Below are 20,600 nucleotides of genomic sequence, written 5' to 3'. Positions count from 1 at the left end.
TTTTCTGATTGGTGTATGATGTCCGTTTTTAAAGCAGTGCCACCTGAGGGATCATAGGTCTCGAGCATTCAATTTTCATTTTAGACCTCCCCAGATTTTCTAAATCTTTTAATGATATTATGGACTGTAGATGATGAAATCCATAAATTCCTTGCAATTTTACACAGAGAGGTGTCGTTCCTAAACTGTTGGACTATTTGCTCACACAGGTATTCACAAAGTCGTGAACCTCGCCCCATCCTTGCTTGTGAACGACTGAGCCTTTCACGAATGTTCCTTTCATACCAAATCATGACACTCATCTGTTTCCAATAAACCTGTTCACCTGTGGAATGTTCCAAACAGGTGTTTTTAAACATCCCACTGTCTCCACTAGCTTGCCTTCTCCCATAGTGTATCCTTGTGCCATGTGTTCCCCAGATAAGAGACACACCCAGCCATCCGCAGTATTTAAAAGAAAAAAGAACTTATCAGACCGGGCCACCTTCTTCCATTACTCTGTGTTCCAGTTCTGATTGTACAGGTCCAATGTTGGTGTTTTCTTCAGCGGACAGGGGTTAGAAAAGCCCCCCTGACTTTTCAACTGATATAAAGTCTCATACACAACAAACTATGATTCATTGTGTACCAACATTAACTCTTTTAGAAATAAGAGCTGCAGAAGCTCATCTGTTAGATCACATCACACCAGTCAGCTATTTCTCCTCATCTGTATCAGTGGGCCCTGGCTGCTCATAGCCCTGTAACCAATTAATCAATCTTTCCGCTTTGGACCAATCTTTATATATTCTACCCACTGTAGACAAGGAATACATGACAAAACCTGCAGTTTTCAGATCCTGTCATCTAGCCATCATAATTTTGCTCTTGTCAAATCCTTATGCTAGCCCATTTTTCCTGTTTCTAACATTATCTGTTGCTTGTTTATTGTGAGACAAATAAACAGCTCGGTTATCAAGGATGTCAGTGTGTGTGGACAGCAGATCATTATCTTTTACTGTGCATTTGTAGCTCATGTAATCACTTTAAGGACACTATCAGATAAGATAAAGAAGGAATGAGAACTGCTTTCAAAAACATTGGCATTTTTTTGTTTTTTACATCAGTTGCATGTCTTGAATTGGGTCAGAATATACTTACATTGTTAGGGTCAAATGTCAGTGGATGAGGGCATCTCTTGGATCCAGACCAAAAGGGCAAGCCACTGGTGGTCAACTAAAGGAGGTAAAGAAGAAAATCCCTTTATCACAATTATGAATTGCTGGAAAACCAATGTAGATTTAGGTTAAATGCCAGTCACTTCTCTACAATACATAACAAACATAGCATCAGGAAGCTGTCAAATCTCCTCAATCTAGTGACATCTTTACAGTTCCTACAATTTTTTGTTAAATTTAATACCTTTCCAAGCTCAAATTTCCACAGTCCAGAGTTCCTGATTTTTTATGTAAATATATAAACATTGATCACTTCCTGACTGATATATATGAAGTGACCAGGCTTTGCTATGAGACAGATTTCTTCTGTTTTTGCTTTTTTGTCACACTTTTTTGTCTCTATGTTTCAGATCATCGAACAAATGACAATACTGGATAAAGATAACCTGGCTAAATACAAAAAGCAGTTTTCAAATGATTTCATTCACATAGGGAAAAAGTCTATCCAAAATGACCTAGCCATCTGGGAAAAGTATTGGGTGAAATCATCATTTGAAAACTGCTTTTTGTTTTTATTCTGGTTATCTGTATCCAACATTTGGATCTGAAACACAAATGTGACAAAAAAGCAAAAACAGAAGAAATTTGTAAGGAGGCAAAAAGTTTTTTAGAGCACTCTACAGACGAATGGATGGATGAAATAGGGAATAACATCTGGAAAAACATACATTTTCCATGACATATTTTCTTTTTCCCTACTTATCAAGACCTGGTGAGTACTAAACTCAAATTCCAGTCTTGTCCAGACATAGAATAAGACCTAAAATATTCTTTAGCTGGACCACTTTAAAGTATGAGCTACATTATTTGCTACATTTAGGGTATGTTGCATCCAACACTATAGGCAATTACATTCCTGAAGGCACTAATGATATTATTATCACCTATGTGTTGGCTGGGACACAGTTTGTAAGTCTGATAGAAGAACAAAAGGTCTGGCAGCTTTGATGATGCCAAATGTTCCACAAATGGAGACGGAGAGACTGTATTTCTGGTTGTTCCAGTTTTCACTGCAGGAGGGCTTTCTATTGCAGCAACAGGGATCAAAAGCTGAAGGCCTTTTCAGAATCAAGGCCTTCTCTTTAAAAAGATAAGGCTTATGTTATAGTGTTGTCCTTCTGATGGCCCATGTTCTCATTCTGTAAATTTTATTATACCTAAACTTTAAGCCCAAACTAAATATTATGCACACACACAAAACTTAACCATAAATAATTATATCCACAGTGCATACAGAAAAGGACAAACCACATAATCAGATCATTTACTTTTACTTGATTTTCTTGTGTATTATTTCACATTTACTGATTTGTGCTTTGAGAAATAAACAAGCAAATCACTATAAAATCAAACATTTCCATAACGTGTAATAAAGCTCATAAGGTGTATTAAAGCTGACATTCAGAAATGTGGCCTTTAGGGTAGTTAATGGGTCTAACAGTTACAGAAGTACAAAAACTCTTAACACTAAATAATAAAATAAGGTTTTGGCAAGGTATAAAGATAAAGCTGCAAGTCCTTATTTCCCCAAACAAAACTAATAAAGAAAAACAACTTGAATTTATTAAAAGGATGAACTACATATTAGCATCTGTCCATAGGTTTAGTCATAGCTCTTACTACAATAAACTGTTATGAAGAGAAATACCACTTCTGTTTACTCCTGTTTGCTTCCAAGGTATGATTTTCTTTTTCTTTTTTTTTTTTTACCATTCTCCTCATATTCATATATTCAACTGATCTCTCACTTATTTAGTAGCCCTCTTGTTTTCAAAGCTTTGCTTCAACTCAGATTTAGAGCACACTCCACATTTATTATTGCTTTTAGCAATATTGTGTGAAAAAACCTTAAAATAAATTCATCTTTTATTGCAATAGCATTATCTGTAGAATTTAGAAAAACCCAACCTTTAATAATTTAAAGTGCAACATTTACTGTTAAGTAACAACGTTGATCAGTGTCGATGAGCTTTTATTTACTAATCCAAGACTTCCTGTTTCCCGGGGTATAAACATGATGCAACACAAGGGATGAGCAATTATTACCTAATTTTATTGGTGTTGGGGGAAAAAAAGTTATTGTGATTTATCATGATAATGATAAACTCAAAAAACATCCTGTATGATTTGGATTTCTGCTTTTCCTATTTTTGCAATGGTTCCATGAGAGCATGAAGAACTATCAATATGTTTGAAAATATGAATAAATGCAGTTACTGTGCCCGGTTTAGTGGTAAAGTTACACTACTTAATGTAACTGGAGTACTGGAGTAGCACCTTTGGAAATGGGTAAGTTTAAGTTTTAGGAACTTAAACTTACCCAACAGTGTTGCTATTTGCAGTGACACCATAGCCACACAATCTATTGCCCAAACAGGCTGCAATGAATTAAGAAAAATGATTGTAACTTTTATTATTAGTACAATAAATCCCACAAAATATTGTGATTAACTTTTAAGTGCATGTTGCCCATCTCTATGTGACACGGAGACCCATCTATCTTGATCACTCTTCAAAATGGGAAACAAAAGAGAACAAGACGTTCAAATAAGACAGATGTGTTTATCAACAACCTGCGCATTGAGGAAGAAGGAAGGGAGGTGATAAAATCTCCAAAGATCACTGTTAAAGAGCTGCTCCTTTTTCTTAGTGTGAGATAATGCTACTGCAACAGAAGATAAATTAACAGTGTTTTTATGCATCTTTTATAGGGTTGCCAATATTTAAGGAGAGAGGTGTATGCTGGGTAATATATGACTGAAAGAAAGCATTTTATTTGCAGCAGCCAGTGGCCATTTAAAGCAAAACAAACCAACCAAATGAAATCAGTTAAACCTTAGGTCGAGTCTATTATACATCCCATATCAAATCTGTTAAAATGATTTTGACTCAGATTGCACCTTTTGTTTTTTTCTGTTTTAACATGGGAATGTGTGCATTTTACTGAAACCTAAAATTTGGCTCCTATTTTCATATGTAAAAATGTGCAGCAATAGAGCGCCTAAACATATGACACATAGGAGGGAGTAAAGCTGTTTGCTTGTCATATAGCAAAACTCATAAACTAGAGCTTTAAAGTCCAGCTTGACACATCGTCATATGAGCTTAAAGCTGTAAGTAAAGGCTATCGACCAGTAGTAGCTGTTACACGATGTGTATGGTTATCTATGGCCAGTATTTGTCAGGTTGGCTTGTGACAGATAACTGACATCAGTCACCTTATCATAGTTCCTCAGATGGCCTGTGGTAACAAGTGACTTTCCACGAGAACAATGGAACTATAACTGTTGTGTAGATTAAACATGACAAAAAAGAGAACAAAAACCAGCAGCAGCAATGACTACCTTTAGCAGGATTGGGTTTTACGCAAGACCATAAAGATATGAAGCCAGAAAAGTTCTGCTTTTCTAAAGACATGCTCAGGTAATTCTCCATGCCCTTACAAATATTTAGGTAGAAGTGGGTGGAAAAAACAGAAAAATGGTCATAGGAATTTCCATAACTGTGCGGGACAGTCAGTGATAGCACATCAGGGCCATTTGCTAAAACTGGGGGTCAAAAATTGGGGTGAGTTAGTTAGTTACCAAGTGTGACATCAGTCAGTCTGCATGCTTCAGCCCCTTTAGAATCCCTTTGAGACCCTTGAGATATTTATCACCACTGGATTTTTACTAGTATAGTCAAATAGGCTCCAGTTGTCTACTAAGTAAAAATGCAACAACAGTGTTTTTTTTTTTTTTTTGAGCCAATGTTCTAATGCAATGTTTAAATGGCTGATACAGAAAGTTGCTGTGCACAACAACAGCGCCCCTGTGTGTCCTTACACATTAATCGCATGTTTATGATATCTGATTGCAAGGACAGGAGTTGTTCTTTTAGCCCAGCTGGAATTTTACCTCTCCGGGAGGGAAACAGTGCAGAAGCTGACAGATATCGTTGTGGTACAGAGTCTCCCACTTGCAGCGTGCCCAGCTCACACAGTCCTCCCAGCTCTTGGGATGCTGTCCTCCCGCTTCCATCTCCTGAAGGCTGCTCCACACGCCTTCAAGAATCTCCAAGGCCTCAGCATCCCCATGGGTTAGAGTCCGCTCTATGAACTTTGGATCCCTACAGCCAATAGTGCAGCTTTAAATAACAGACTTACACTCTACAGAAAGTACAGCATAACTCTCTGTCTACGCAAAGAAACTAGCTGAAATATATATGGCAAGAAGGCAGCCTTGTTATAAGCAAATCCTGCTTAAAGTTTGCCACAAACCATGCGGAGGAAACATTATATACAGTATGTGAAAGAATGTGTTCTGGTTAGATCAAACTAAAACCTTTTATACTACGTGCAAAACAGTATCTGTGGGGGATATACTAACACTAAAAATCACCCTGAAAACAGCCCATTCCTACAGTGAAACGTGGTAATGGCAGCATCATGCTGTCAGGATGCTTTTATTTAGCAGGAGATGGTCAGTGTTGGAGGGAAGATAGATGGAGCCAAGTACAGGAGCATTCTGGAAAAAAGACTACAAGAGGCGGGGAGAGGTTCACCATCCAACAGATTAACAAATCCATCCGTCAGAACAGACCAGTCGAAGTCCAGACCAAATAGAATTGAGAATCTGTGACAAGACATCTTCACAGATGCTCTACAAAGAATATGACTGAGCTTGAGCTATTTTGAAAACAAGAATGGGTAAAAATGTAAGTCTCTGCATTTGCAAAAGTGGAAAAGAGCTCTGGTAAAAATGAACTCAGGAGGGCTGAATATACAGGGGTTGGACAATGAAACTGAAACACCTGTCATTTTAGTGTGGGAGGTTTCATGGCTAAATTGGACCAGCCTGGTAGCCAGTCTTCATTGATTGCACATTGCACCAGTAAGAGCAGAGTGTGAAGGTTCAATTAGCAGGGTAAAAGCACAGTTTTGCTCAAAATATTGAAATGCACACAACATTATGGGTGACATACCAGAGTTCAATAGAGGACAAATTGTTGGTGCACGTCTTGCTGGTGCATCTGTGACCAAGACAGCAAGTCTTTGTGATGTATCAAGAGCCACGGTATCCAGGGTAATGTCAGCATACCACCAAGAAGGACGAACCACATCCAACAGGATTAACTGTGGACGCAAGAGGAAGCTGTCTGAAAGGGATGTTCAGGTGCTAACCCGGATTGTATCCAAAAAACATAAAACCACAGCTGCCCAAATCACGGCAGAATTAAATGTGCACCTCAACTCTCCTGTTTCCACCAGAACTGTCCGTCGCGAGCTCCACAGGGTCAATATACACGGCCGGGCTGCTATAGCCAAACCTTTGGTCACTCATGCCAATGCCAAACGTCGGTTTCAATGGTGCAAGGAGCGCAAATTTTGGGCTGTGGACAATGTGAAACATGTATTGTTCTCTGATGAGTCCACCTTTACTGTTTTCCCCACATCCAGGAGAGTTACGGTGTGGAGAAGTCACAAAGAAGCGTACCACCCACACTGTTGCATGCCCCAGAGTGAAGCATGGGGGTGGATCAGTGATGGTTTGGGCTGCCATATCATGGCATTCCCTTGGCCCAATACTTGTGCTAGATGGGCGCATCACTGCCAAGGACTACCGAACCATTCTTGAGGACCATGTGCATCCAATGGTTCAAACATTGTATCCTGAAGGTGGTGCCGTGTATCAGGATGACAATGCACCAATACACACAGCAAGACTGGTGAAAGATTGGTTTGATGAACATGAAAGTGAAGTTGAACATCTCCCATGGCCTGCACAGTCACCAGATCTAAATATTATTGAGCTACTTTGGGGTGTTTTGGAGGAGCGAGTCAGGAAACGTTTTCCTCCACCAGTATCACGTAGTGACCTGGCCACTATCCTGCAAGAAGAATGGCTTAAAATCCCTCTGACCACTGTGCAGGACTTGTATATGACATTCACAAGATGAATTGACGCTGTATTGGCCGCAAAAGGAGGCCCTACACCACACTAATAAATTATTGTGGTCTAAAACCAGGTGTTTCAGTTTCATTGTCCAACCCTTGTAAATGCACAGCATACTCTTTAAACTTGAATCTTTTTCCTTTCACTTTACAATTATGTAACACTTTGTGTCTGTCTATCACACAAAATTCCAACAAAGTCCATTTGTTTTGTTGTAATAAAGTTCAAAAGGTTTCAGTACTTTTTCAAGGCCTTGATTCTGTAATTCCAATACCCACAATGTAAGCTCCAATTAATCCAATTAATATCCCTTTTAAAACAAAACAAGAAATGTTTGTTGCATCCAGCATAAAAGAGAATGAACTCATCAGACGTTTGAATCAAGAAAGGTTTTTTTTTTTATTCTTTACTTCTCACTCACATCCACTGGAAGCCAGTGGTTACTTAGCTTGTACCATGCAGGTCAGTGCTTCACTAAAATCTCATTCATTGGTAATTCATTCCTGTGCTATGAACATGCCGTGGCTCACACTACACTTACTACCTTGTATGCATTATGGAAATAGGGGATCTTCCTCCTCTTACACATAAACATGCTAGAACAGGAACTTTCAGATTCATACGTCTACATGTAGCAGCATGGGTGGAACAATAGTGGATCAAAACAAAAGTGTTCTCATTTTTGATGAGTCACAATTTGCTGGACAATGAAATGGGAATGATGGTCCACAGAAAAAAGTCCAGAAGGCTTTATTAGTACACTGGAAAATACTATCTACTAAATGCTAAGTTCCTGTTGGTGTGAGTGTGTAAGCCCCTGACAATGTGAGGGAGAACATCAAATCTAACGAAAACAAACCGAAATAAATTTAAATATGTCTGGATTAGAAAGGCTCCGAGGCTCAGAGCTCCCACAATGTTTGGCTCTAGAAGCTCAAAACCATTGCTGTTTATTTGTTCTGTCATCTTGCTTTGTCATTAGTTCAGTACATTAGGTGTTATTTGTAAAATAAGCTCAGGTCACAGAGTTGAGTAATTAGGATGATGTTGTAGCAGGCAGAGAGCAAACGAGTCACTGCTTGTTAGAACCACAATTTGCTGCAAATGCAACTGCACTCATTTTGGCGGTATGTTTCTACCAGCTTTACACATTTAGAGATTCACATTTCTACCCATTCCTATATGTAAAACCACTCAAGCTCAGTAATGTTAACTGGAGAGTGCCTGTGAAATTCAATTTTCATTCAGTTCTCAATTTTTTTAAGTCTTGTTGAATCTTCATAAATTCTCAACTAGATTTGGCTCTGGCCTTGCTACTAAAGTAGCAAACTAAATCTAGTTGAGAATTAGGTCTAGGTCTGGGCTTTGACTGGGTCACCTTCCAGCAGGACAGTGGCTATACCGCTGTCCGCTGGAAGGTGAATTTTTGTAGCAAGTCTCAAATCGTTTACAGACTCCAACAAGATTTTTTTTTCCAGGATCACCCTGAAAGCTCCATTCATCTTCCCACCAACACTGACCAGGGTTACTGTGCCTGCTAATGGAAATCATCTCCACAGCATATTGCTGCAACCACAATCTCTCACTGTGGCGATTGGTGTGCTCAGGGTTATGTGCAGTGTAAGTTTTTCCTTACACATTATGTCTATCATGCTGGTCAAAACGTTTGGACTTGGTCTCATCTGGCCTTCCTCCACATGTTTTCTGTATCCCCTTCATGGCTTGTGGCAAACTGCAAATATGAATTATATAGCTTTCTTCGAACAATAGTGTTTCTCTAACAACACTTCCACAAAGGACAATTTTGTGGAGTGCACCAGTAATAGTTGACATATTTTACTACCTGAGCTGTGAATCTCTGGAACTCCTCCAGAGTCATCATGGGACTCTAAACTGCCTCTCTGATTAATGATCTACTTGCCTGGCCTATCGGTTCAGATGGCGCCGGTCGCTTGGTATTTTTGCTGTCATATCACACTCTTTCCATACAGGTGGACTCTATTTACTGATTAGCTTTACTCTGAAGGCAAATTTTACAGTAGATTTTATAGGGGTATCAGAGGAAAACCACATTGTTTAGGTTTTTCCTAAAAGAAGATCCACAGCCATTTAATTTTACATCCACTTCACAAAAAAACCCCCAATAAAATACAGTAAAGTTTGTGGTTATAATGTGACAAAATGTTGAAAAGTTTACATTTCAGTAAGTTTAGTGACTTAAATGCTAAAAACGTGTTTCCAAGTGATAGGAAAGACTGACCCCAGTCTGTGGAATCAGCTTGTTTTGAACCTTAATAAGATCCAAATGACGGTGGAGTCTTTGCTCACCTCAAGAAGAGATTGACATTTTCAGGTGTTTGTTTAAACAGTCCTTCAAACTGGTCCCGGGCCCACTGAAACAATAACATGTTAACTTAGTTGACACAGTTGTAGTTTAACTGTCATTCATCTGAATACCTAATTTTACACTTTAACAAACAGAAAGCAAAGGAGCTCAGTTTAGTACCTGTAGTGTGTGCTCAATCCGGTGTGGGAAGTTCTTAAGAGTGCACAGAGGGATGGTGTTACCGGAGCTCGACTTGGCCGGTCCATAGGACTCCGTGAGATGAGGTACCACCACCAGAGTATGACCTTTGCTTCCTAAAGTTCCCCCTTCCAGCATCGGTTTCTGGTGCTGAACACAGCGCTTATCGAGATAAACCCCTAGGAGCATGTACAAAAAACGGATTGAACAATTTAAAACTTCTTTTAACCTTGTTGTGGCAATGAGGGATCAATTTTATAATGCTAATCTTCTTTACTAGCTTCCACGTTATCAAGGGCCGCTGCCACACCATCCAAGCCCATGAAGAAGCTGTAGTCATACAGCCCCTCGCTATCAGGGTCTAGACGGTTCTGGTGTGCAGTGATTTTAATCTGTGGGTTCATCTCTGCTACTGCTTTGGCTGCAACCTCAGATTTGGGCTCCTGTTTACAGAGACATGAGCAGATGAGAGGTGTCTCTGAATTAAGAAAAAGAAAACACATGATGGATGAATGAAGAGCTTAATGAATACTTAATTTGGGTGATTTCACATATGAGTTATGTGTAATCTGAGAGAAAGACCCTCAACAATCTCAACAGTGAAACGTAGTGACTGTTTCACTTAATATGGGTGTAATAGAATAATCACGCAAACCTGCAAACGTCTGGTTCTTAGAAACTGTGAGATTTCTCACCCCAATATCCTTAGATCTGAATAAAAATTGGCGATTAAGGTTGGATCTTTCAATGAAGTCCATGTCCGTTACAGTAATGTGGCCTTCATCTCCTGCACCGAGCCCAATAAGAGCAAAGTTTTTAAGCAGTTCACAGCCGATAGCACCAGCCCCAACCTAAAAAGACAAGAAAAACAAGTTTTTCAAGCCAAATGAACATAATAGCTGTTTTTCATAGTGGTCTCCCAACCTCATATTATGGCAGAAAACTATTTCATTAAAAGCTGCACAACATATTAACTTGTCATTCCAATATCAATGTGTGGAGTAACTCAATTGTAAAAGACTGCTTCAGTGCAGTATTTTGTATTACATTACTATAGCTCATGTGCCACTCAGTCATGCGCTGCCTGCCAATAATAATATTTGACCAGTTGGATTGTCTTATAGATATAAACAGATATACTTTGATGACCAAGACTCTAAATCTCACTGGAACAGAACATGTGGGTTAATTGCAACTAATTAATTGCAATACTTTGCAATTTAATGTAATACTGTTGTGTTCAGCTTTTAAAAAATGCTACATAGCACATAATGTCCTCTTCAAACCTAAAAAATAAACATGCAGCCAGTAAGCTGTAGAAAAATATAACATTTCACAGCAAACAGAGATAGGGCTAGGCACATTTAAATGACCTCTAGAGCAAAAGGTCTGCACTGCCAGGAAGTGAATGCCATTTTCCTGTATGTGCCATCAGTCACAGGTAAAATCAAATTATAGCACAAATAGGAGTTCAGGTATCTCCAATTGAAAGCCTGCCCTCTGCTGGACAGAGAGCTAATCTGTCCTCACCAGGAAATACTTCTGCCTCAGGAGCTTCTGCTGAAACTCAGACCCGAAGACGACGATCTGGGCGTCGTACCTTGTACCCTTCTATCAGAGAGATAAAAGGAAGAGCTTAAATCACAGAGAAATAATCATTCAAGAGACTGTTTGATTGACAACATCAGCATTTAAATTAAAGCAATCATTTGACGTACTGGTGAAAATAAGCTCTCTTTCAGACAACCTCCATCTTCAGGGAGACATTCCAGGGCATCAAAATATAGCCACTGTTGTAGAGGGGTAAATTTCCCACTGCATGCCTGTAGAAATATTTTAAAAGGTCAAAAAACATGAGATTGTATAGTATATGGCAACATGCAGTTCTCTAAACACAGAAAGACTGTCACTATTTTCAGTCTATACACACATCAACAAACAGCATGGGCTGTCATGCACTTATTTCAGCCTAAAAAAATCAGAAAGAAGTTGTTGATGTGTGATTTGATGATAAATTGGGATTTTGTCTTACTTTCTGTTTGATTCAAAACTACAACCTCCGTCAAAAAAACAGCAGGAAATTTTCTATTTTTCAGCTTTTATAATAAAGGACATAGATGTAAAAAACAAGAGGCTGTCATTTTCAATAATTGACTTTACCTTGATAACTTCCTGAGCCGCCAGGCCTCCAAAGAAAGCGTTCATAGGAGCCAAATCGCCCCGGGCGGTGAAGCAGAAGCTCCTCAGTGCAGCTTCGTCTACTTCTTCCAGTTTTGCGACCAAATTCAACTCTTTCACCATGTTAAGCAGCAGATCTGCATCTGACTGTATGAGTTCATTGAGTTATTATAGGTGAGTTGAGACCATCATGTGAACTGCATTATACAGTGCTGTGAAAAAGTATTTGCCTCTCACGGATTTTTTCTGTTTTTGTTGTTGTCTAGTCAACAGTTGTTTAAGATCTTACCTTAATTTCAGACAAATATCAGATAACTCAAGTTAATAAAAAATGCAATTTTCAAATGATAATTTCATTTATTAGGAAAAAAAATTTAAACCAATCTAACCCTGCGTGAAAAAGTAATTGTGTGAATGTTAGTTTTACAGCAGCTGTCACCAGATGCAGACCTTCCAAAACGTTCCAGTTTTGTCTTGTCAATCCAGAAGCTACATTCCCAAAAGTGGGATCTTCAGGATGTTTTATATCAGAAAGATATGGACCATTGTTTTCTTTTTGGTCAACAGTGATTTTGGCCCTGGACTGCACCAGTTTTGCCCACTCTCTTTCTTATGGTTGAGTCATGAACACTGACCTTAGATGTTGTTCTGGGTTCTATTGTTACCTCCTGGGTGAGTCACTGATGTACTCTTGGAAGCAATTTGTTAGAACAGCTCCTCATAGGAAGATTCACCACTCTTCCTTGTTTTCTCTATTTGTGGATAATGGCTCTCACTAGGGTTCAATTGCTACCTTTTGCAGACCGACAGTGACTTTGTAGTTTTTTTTACCTGCTCTTGAATTCCTTTAGCTCAGGGCTTTTTGAGACCTTTCACCCTACTTTATGTTGTCAGACAGGTTCCATTTAAGGAGATTTTTGATTCTACAGGTTAGGCAGTGATAAGGCTGGGTCTGGCTAGTGAAGCTGAACTCAATGGAACTCACTGACTCGATGCAATTTGCTGGGTTTCCTTAGATAGAAACACTTTTAACCAATTTGAATAATAAACTGAATCCAACTGCACTTTGTTTGATAGTTAAGATTAATTGGAATGTTTGAACTTGAAATATGTATGATTCGACTGAACTGACTTTATAAAGTTCCTTGAGACGACATGTGTTGTGAATTTTATATAAATAAAAACTGAATTGAATTGAACTGAATTTTAAAAAAAATGTGGCGACTACTTTTTTTTTATGTAGAACCAGGTCGGTTTGTTTAGCTATTTTTACAGTGGAAGAAATAACTGTTTGAAAACAGATAACCCAGGTTATCTTTGTCCAAAATTTATATGCATTTGATAATCTAAAACATGTAACTGAGTCAAAAAAAATATAAACAGTAGAAATCTGTAAGGAAGGAATAGTTTTCACAGCACCGTCATCATATTCTCATACAACATTTTTGCTGACCTGTGACCATGACTGAGGGAGCCGCTGCTCTTTCTTCACAAAGCCATGCAGGGCTTGGAAGGCCAGGTGCAAAGTATTATGTCTGGCTATTTTTCCGTAGTCATTCATAATCAGTAGTTGATGGTCGTTTAAAGCCTCACTCAGTGGTTTCTGCAAAGCATGTGTTTATTATTTTACTTGTGTGGGGACATTTCCTTTTAAAGCTAATGTTGAAACTGTAAACACCTACAAAATTCAGCACGAGGGGCTGCTTAACTTCAGTCACCACTCCACCTCGTTCATACTCAGAAAAGCTGGAAGTGTCAGAGATGCTGAAGGAATGCTGGCCTGGTGATCGAGGTGAGGAATAAAATACAGACAGAAAGATAAAGAGAAATTCTCTTGGAATCCACAAAATTTCACCATGAATCTCTTCTAAAGCTCAGACAAATGAAATGTCACGTGACTCAGTAATATCCTGGTGCATGAGTGTCGCAATGACCCCAGCAATTAAGAAAATCAAAAGCAAGGCAAATTATTTTTAGTTAGGCAACACTAACCGCAGACTTTGATCTCCACCGGGCCTATACTGTTGAGTTCTGTCATGCCTTGGACCTCAGAGAAAATAACTTTTGAGCCATCGAAAAGTCCATGTTTCTGGTCATCTGCACAGATAACAACTCCAGGATTGTCCTGAAATAAATGCAGGCAAATCTTTAAAAAATATTCAAACGTTAATGGGCACAAAAGTATTATTTTAGCCAAGTCCACTGGGTGACACTCTCAGGAGGTGTTACGTTTTAATTATAAAGGTCAGAATATCATTGCTAATCTGGTTTATATATTTCAATTTTTCGTCATACTGCACTTTAAGTATCATGTTGTGACCTAATGTTACACAAACGAGAGACCTGTCATTACTTAAAATATATGGGCATTATTACCTTAGTGATTCGGTCAATCATCAGTGATGCAGGCATCTCTCCATCTTGATCCAAGACCTCAAACCCCTCTCCAAAATCACAAAACAACTGGCTGCAAATGTATATCAAAATTTACAAACCTTCCTTCTCCACTGTGCCAAGTTTATTTCACAGTGTATGCATGCACACTCTTACCCACAGAGCCCTTTTGTGTCTGTGACTATAAACTTAATTCCACGTGTGTGGCAGAAATCCCCAAAACGCTTCTGATCATCCAGCGAGGAGTCGGTGAAGACCACCACCTGGATAAATTACAAATCTTTAGCTGCATGTTACTGGACTTCACTGCACAGTTCTACATGAAGAGACTTTCATTTGTTTAAAGACAAAAGTATTTTCCCTGCTCTTCGTTGTTACATGTTTGAAAGTTGAAGTCTTTATGCATCATTAGTGAATATATAAAACAACACCTGGTATTTTTGAAGAAGGTCTTCATTTAGTGGTCCGGTGTGTGCGGACACAAGCACATGAGGGTTTAATGCAGACAGCTGTGGAAGGGAACCTGTGGCTCGGTTCTGACCGAGATCAGCCTCCTTCAGAAAAAACTGGAGAAACAACAAAAAGGTGAAAACCAGATGGCCTCAGTGTTTCTAGCTTTTTATCAGTTTTGAAGTGCCTTAACGTTCATCCCCAGCACCCTGACTTTGATCCGCTCTCAGAAAAATAAGGAAATGCCTTCACTGATCCAACTAAATTGTAACTGAACTGAAATGTACTGTATGTTAATTAATCTTAATCTGACTGCATTGTTACTGAGAAGAAAAAGAGAGTATAACGGATCTGAATTTGACTTTATTGCAACAGGAATGAATTAGGCTGCATTTAACCTGATCTGAATCTTACTGTATTGTAAATGAATTGGATTGTAAATAATTTGATTGCACAACTACTACATACTTTACTGCAATATTTATTTATTTAAACCTTTATTTAACCTGGAAATGAATAACTGACATAAAAGTTTGCAAGAGCATTTGCAACTTAGGCAGCACAACTACACCACAATCAAAGATGTAAAACATTGAACTTATAGAAATCAAGGTATTTGACTCTGATACATTTTGCTCTCAATGAGAATTTTAGTGACATAAAAGATGATAAGAGCATCACAAAACAGCATGAAGAGCTAAAAAAAGAAATAAATATAACAGCACCTCCACCTAGATGAGACTGGTCTTGATTTAAACATGTTTGCAATACAACTGAATTATCCTGGACTTTATTTAATTGAAAAATAACATATTGTATTGTAATTATGTGGAACTGGTCTCACTAACTGTAACTGGATTGAACTGGCAATGAATCAATTTAAATCAGATTTTATTGTTGTTGGATCTGAATTTGATTTTATTATAACAGAATTCAATCAGACTATTTTAATAGATCTGAAACTGACTGCATTGTAAATTAATAGGATTTGGTTGTATACCACTGCATCTGAATCTGGCTGTTTGTAACTGAATTTTACCACACTGGATTGACTTGGACTACATTTTATTTGAATGTAAATCTGACACGGTTGTGTTGAAATTAACTGGACTACACATTAACTTGGACTTAGTTTAGTTATATATGATTAATTATAAATTGGACCATATGATGCCATTTTGATTTTGTTCATTCGTTTTATATAAATAAACCAAATGGTGTCTGGTTAACTTTCAGAAATGTTGATTATTTATTCTGAATGATTTGTTGCTGCTGGTTTATAACTGTACTAGGGCTAAAGCAATTAATTGGATTAATCGGATTAATGTGATTAATCGATTATTAAAATAATCGTCAACTAATTTAGTAATTGAATAATTGTTAACTGGAGTATACAGACTGTAAAACCCGCCATTAGCTGAAAGAACAACTCACTCAGAGCAGTAATTAGGCCAATTGTACAAGAAATACATACATTTTGCATTTAAGATGGAAAAACCCCTCAAGTGGCATAATTTTAACTTCGCCTGGTTCAAATTCAGTAAAAATCTCCTATTATGCACCTTTTGTTATTTGAATAGTCGACAGATCAATCTATTAGCAAAATAATCGTTGGCTGCAGCCCTAAACTGTACACAGATAGGTGGGTTTAGTATGTTCTTATATTGAAAGTAAAATGTCTGTACAGGTACTTACATATTTCCCTTACACTGATCTTTTACATGTTAAACCACATGGTCAACTATTTTTAATATGATCTTTTTCAGACCTGCCATAGAATACCCTACAAACCGGGAATCAAACAAGCAGGTGGATCAAGTCTGACAAGTTATTGCTTCAGCAGAAAGTTATTCTTATTCAGAGATTTTTACTTCATTTATTTCTCCTAAAAGCTATCAGTTGTTACCTGCGATGACAGGTCAGACCACTCAGCCCGACCCTCATCCTGGACAGTGACAGACTTTACTCCGGACAGAATCACATTCTTGGCTATTTCCACTCCCAGCCCCTTCATCCCTGCAATGAGGACCTCAGCTGTTCCCATCCGGTGCATCGCCTCATGACCCAGAACATACCTGTCCCAGATAAAAACCAAGCACACCAATAATGAGTTGAACACCTTTTAAAATACCCTCCCGAACATCAGCCTTGTTACTTACAGCTGCCTGGAGTAAAATCCCTCATCGATTTCATTGGTTCGTGCCATGTTGATCCCTCAGGTTCTTGTCTGAAACAAAACAGCGTGACTTTACAGGGAAGCAAATATCTGAATTAAAGCCGTCCGATTCTGAAGCAAGCAGGCAGTTCAAACCAGTAAAAGAGCAAAACCTGTAGCTCTGACCAGTGATCTGATGATAGTTTAACACTACCGGAATCTCACTTTCGTTTTAGATTAATTTCTCAACAATGACTTCGCAAAAAAAAACAAAAAACAAATCCTTCCGTGTGTGCACTCGTATGTTGGCCACTAGGGGGCAGATCAAGACTTCTAACAAAAACAAGACATGCTTACTAGGTTTTCGTTTTCACTTATAAAATCATAGAAGGCGCTCCATTTCGTGGATCTAATTTCTTGATGAAGGGTCTGCCTGTGTGCTCGACGTCAATCAGAATAGTCTGTCCTGTTTCCACATACCAAGCAAGTTCAAAGTCCACTAAGTTTAAGACATGCAAGACGTCAACAATGTCTTCTCAGTCTACTTTACAGTAACCTTGTTTCTGCAGTTTCAGAATTGTTTTAAATAAATAGCATTTAGATATTAGATTAAAAAATGAATAGATGTTATGTTCACAATAAAGTCTATATTTAAATGTCTACATATATTATATTTATACAACAGGGGAAAGCAGCATTTAGTTTCTACGCTCCTCAGATCTGGAATACATCTGAGGAGCATAGATAGAGATTGTGCAAAAATATTCACGAAGGTTACATCAGGAATGAGAACTTTGCTATTTAACACAGCTTTCAGGGAAAATCAAAACCTTACTTTATCAATTTATTGTTTTATGTTGTTAAGTATTTATTTTGAAACTTGCATTCTGTAACTTATTTTTTGTGTAATGCATGCAACCTAATGCAAATGTTATTTATGTAATATTTTTAACGTATCTTTTTCAAAAGGTATTTAATTTTTTCCCTGTAAACCTATTTAAACTGCCTAGCATATGAATGCTGCCATGCGTAGAAATGAATAAGTGCTTTTATGTGGGCATTGACGTAATACAAACTTTGTTAAAGCCAAGAACAGGTGTGGAGGGTTTCAGAATTTTTTCCTACTAAAATGGTGTATGTGTTTTTTTTTTTTTCCAGAATTATGCCTAAAATCTGTGCTGCCCATTTCTGTGGAAAAATGGTAAAGGATTGTGTTAGTACACACGCTTTTTAACGACGCCATACACTAGAGCAAGCAAGAGAGGCTTGTCCAAATGAGGCACAAGGTTTCCTGACATGAAAGACTCAAATTAACTTTGTATTGTAGGTGTCTGCAGCTCTTGCACTTTTAGGTGGTCTGTGCTGATCAAGATTTCACAAGACCAGGCAGACCAGAGGACATCCTGTTTTCATTCATGAAGTAAAAATAACACAACGTATGATAACACAAGATAATGCAAGCAGCCTTATTTTCTCAAAACCTGAGCCTTCTAGACCAAAAGCAGCACAGCGCACTCAGGGATTATTTGTCACAGTCTGTCTGTGGACTTGTCTCATGGATTTTAGGGTATTTTTCTAAAAAAGTGGAGGGATTTACCCAGCCAGAGACAGGATGTTGTTAAAGAGCAAAGAGGGACGATAGGAGCAGACAGGTCAGACAGCTGAGCAATAAGGAGGATATCATCATGTTTGCTCAGATTTATAACTGTTTACTGTCAAAAAGTAGTCCTGGTCTTTCAAATGAGATTTTAACCAATTTATCAAAGTATAAGAAAGTCCCCTTCACTGTTCCACTCATAAATCAGTATGTCGTGGGTCAGAAGGGGAAAAAACTAAAAAGAAAACTAAGCAAGTAGATCTGGAGGGGTATTTCTTTGATGCAAAAAACTGTATTACAACATTATTGCTTAAATGGTTGTTAATTTAATTAATTAATTAAATCATCTTTATTGGTCATTGCACATGTACATTACAACGAAATTTGTCCTCTGCATTTGACCGATCCCTTATAGGGAGCCTCGGTCTGACAGAAGCAAATGTACAAAAGAAAACCTGCCCTATGAATCAACAAGACTATAGCAAAATGACGAGAACACAGTGAAAAACAAACTAGCTGAAATGAAGATATGTAAAATAATAAGAGGAGAGGAGAACAACACAAATAAAGTAGACATGTTTTTACAGTTTGCTGTTGTCATAGAATCAGACCCTTTCCTGCTTGATTGAGGTTTGGCAGTACTCCTTGCTTCACTGTGTGTGGATGAGTCTGTGACAGGAGGATCTGCTCTGAGTTTAATCAGTTCCTCACAGGAGCTAAAAGATGTTGTCTGATTGACATGAGCCTGGCCACTATCCTCCACTCACACTTCATCATTATAGCCTGGAGGACAGCCAAGGAAAGAGCTCACACCCTGACAAGCCCTCCATGTTATTGTGTTTGTTTTAACTGCCCTGTGTATACCCCACCCCAGTAGACCACAGAGTAAAGGCTTGCCACTTCCGCTGTGTTTAAATGATTCATGCCCTCCAAACATCAGAACTTCTTGGCATAATCATCCGGATGACTCTGTGCTTTGTACACGTTTTTGTTTATGGACCAGTCTAGAACACTGCTGAAATGATAACCACTATCACTGTCAATGTCAATTTATTTATCAAGAACATTAAAAACTTGCAATTAGCATGACAGTACAGCACAGTGAAATAAAGCAAATCCCCCAAAAAATACATTTAAGGAGAGTTAAGCAGAACAGGTCAAATATATAAAGCCAATATAAGTCAGTATAACTATTTAAATCTTAATAGTCTTAATACTTCATTAAGGTGTTATGGTTAATCCAAGTAAACCACAGCCAGCCAAGGTACAGTTCGAAACAGATATTTATTGGTTATTTTTCGCTATCTGAAATGAAATCAGACTAAACATTTCCTGCTTCAGCTCAGCCTAATTGAGCTGAAGAAGGAAATTATTTTTATTTGCTAAGCGCCAGAATAACAAGACACATTTTGTTTTTTTACTTTACCCCCAAAATTGGTAGAATTGCCTTTCAAGCTGTGTGACTTGTCACTTTAACTTCTTGACTGATGGCTGGAGATGCTTCCCAATATTTCCACATAATCTTTTATTCTTTATGATGCCATCTGTGTTGTGTAGTGTAGCAATCTCTCCAGCAGCAAAACATCCAAACAAGATGATGCTGCCACCACTGTACATCACAGCTGGGAGGGTGTTCACAAGTTTCAAGCTTCTCGCTTAACTACTAAATGTAACACTGGTCATTATGGCAAAACACTTCCATTTAGGTTTAATTACACAACAGGATATGTTTTTAAAAATAAAGTTTCATGATTTTATGTTACAGTATTGATTTCTTCCTCACTGACTGGCTATTTCAATTATCGTTTTTACAGGCCTCATTTCCCTGTGGATACTGACACTATCTTCAATTTTGAGCCAATACCTTCAAATGTTCTTTTGCTTTTGTTGTGGGCTTGATATTTACATTAAACACCAATATATGTTATTCCCTGGGACATAGGATCCATCTCCTGTGTGTGCAGTATGATGGCTGGACAGTTCTAAGCTTTTTCACTGGCATATAGTAATTTAAACAGCTGAACGGAGCACTAGGAATGAACCAGAATTGTGTGGTATTTTTCAAATCAGCACATAAATAAAATAACTTCCGCTTGGTTTTGGTTTATATTGAAAACATTTAATTCACCTACATTTCTGATATCATCTATAA

General features: G+C 38.1%; 1 protein-coding gene across 1 annotated transcript in view; it reads right to left on the bottom strand.

Annotated features, from left to right (window-relative positions):
* Positions 1-17,290, bottom strand: part of uba7 (ubiquitin-like modifier activating enzyme 7) — a 48,123-nt gene extending 30,833 nt beyond the window's left edge. The window contains exons 1-18 of the mRNA XM_047348910.1: positions 17,209-17,290; positions 16,856-16,923; positions 16,603-16,771; positions 14,678-14,812; positions 14,403-14,509; positions 14,229-14,319; positions 13,845-13,977; positions 13,535-13,632; positions 13,306-13,455; positions 11,835-11,999; positions 11,393-11,497; positions 11,205-11,285; positions 10,370-10,525; positions 9,952-10,117; positions 9,657-9,853; positions 9,479-9,543; positions 5,114-5,324; positions 1,141-1,215 (exon numbers count right to left, since the gene is read on the bottom strand). Coding sequence (XP_047204866.1) covers positions 1,141-1,215; positions 5,114-5,324; positions 9,479-9,543; positions 9,657-9,853; positions 9,952-10,117; positions 10,370-10,525; positions 11,205-11,285; positions 11,393-11,497; positions 11,835-11,999; positions 13,306-13,455; positions 13,535-13,632; positions 13,845-13,977; positions 14,229-14,319; positions 14,403-14,509; positions 14,678-14,812; positions 16,603-16,771; positions 16,856-16,902 — 2,151 coding nt within the window. The 5' untranslated portion in view covers positions 16,903-16,923; positions 17,209-17,290. The remainder of the gene's footprint in view (positions 1-1,140; positions 1,216-5,113; positions 5,325-9,478; positions 9,544-9,656; positions 9,854-9,951; positions 10,118-10,369; positions 10,526-11,204; positions 11,286-11,392; positions 11,498-11,834; positions 12,000-13,305; positions 13,456-13,534; positions 13,633-13,844; positions 13,978-14,228; positions 14,320-14,402; positions 14,510-14,677; positions 14,813-16,602; positions 16,772-16,855; positions 16,924-17,208) is intronic.
* Between the last annotated feature and the right edge of the window lie 3,310 nt (positions 17,291-20,600).

The sequence above is a fragment of the Girardinichthys multiradiatus genome, chromosome 20 (genome assembly GCF_021462225.1).
Source record: "Girardinichthys multiradiatus isolate DD_20200921_A chromosome 20, DD_fGirMul_XY1, whole genome shotgun sequence".
Lineage (NCBI taxonomy): Eukaryota > Metazoa > Chordata > Actinopteri > Cyprinodontiformes > Goodeidae > Girardinichthys > Girardinichthys multiradiatus.
Note: the sequence above shows the minus strand (reverse complement) of the source record. Positions and strands in the feature narration are given on the sequence as shown.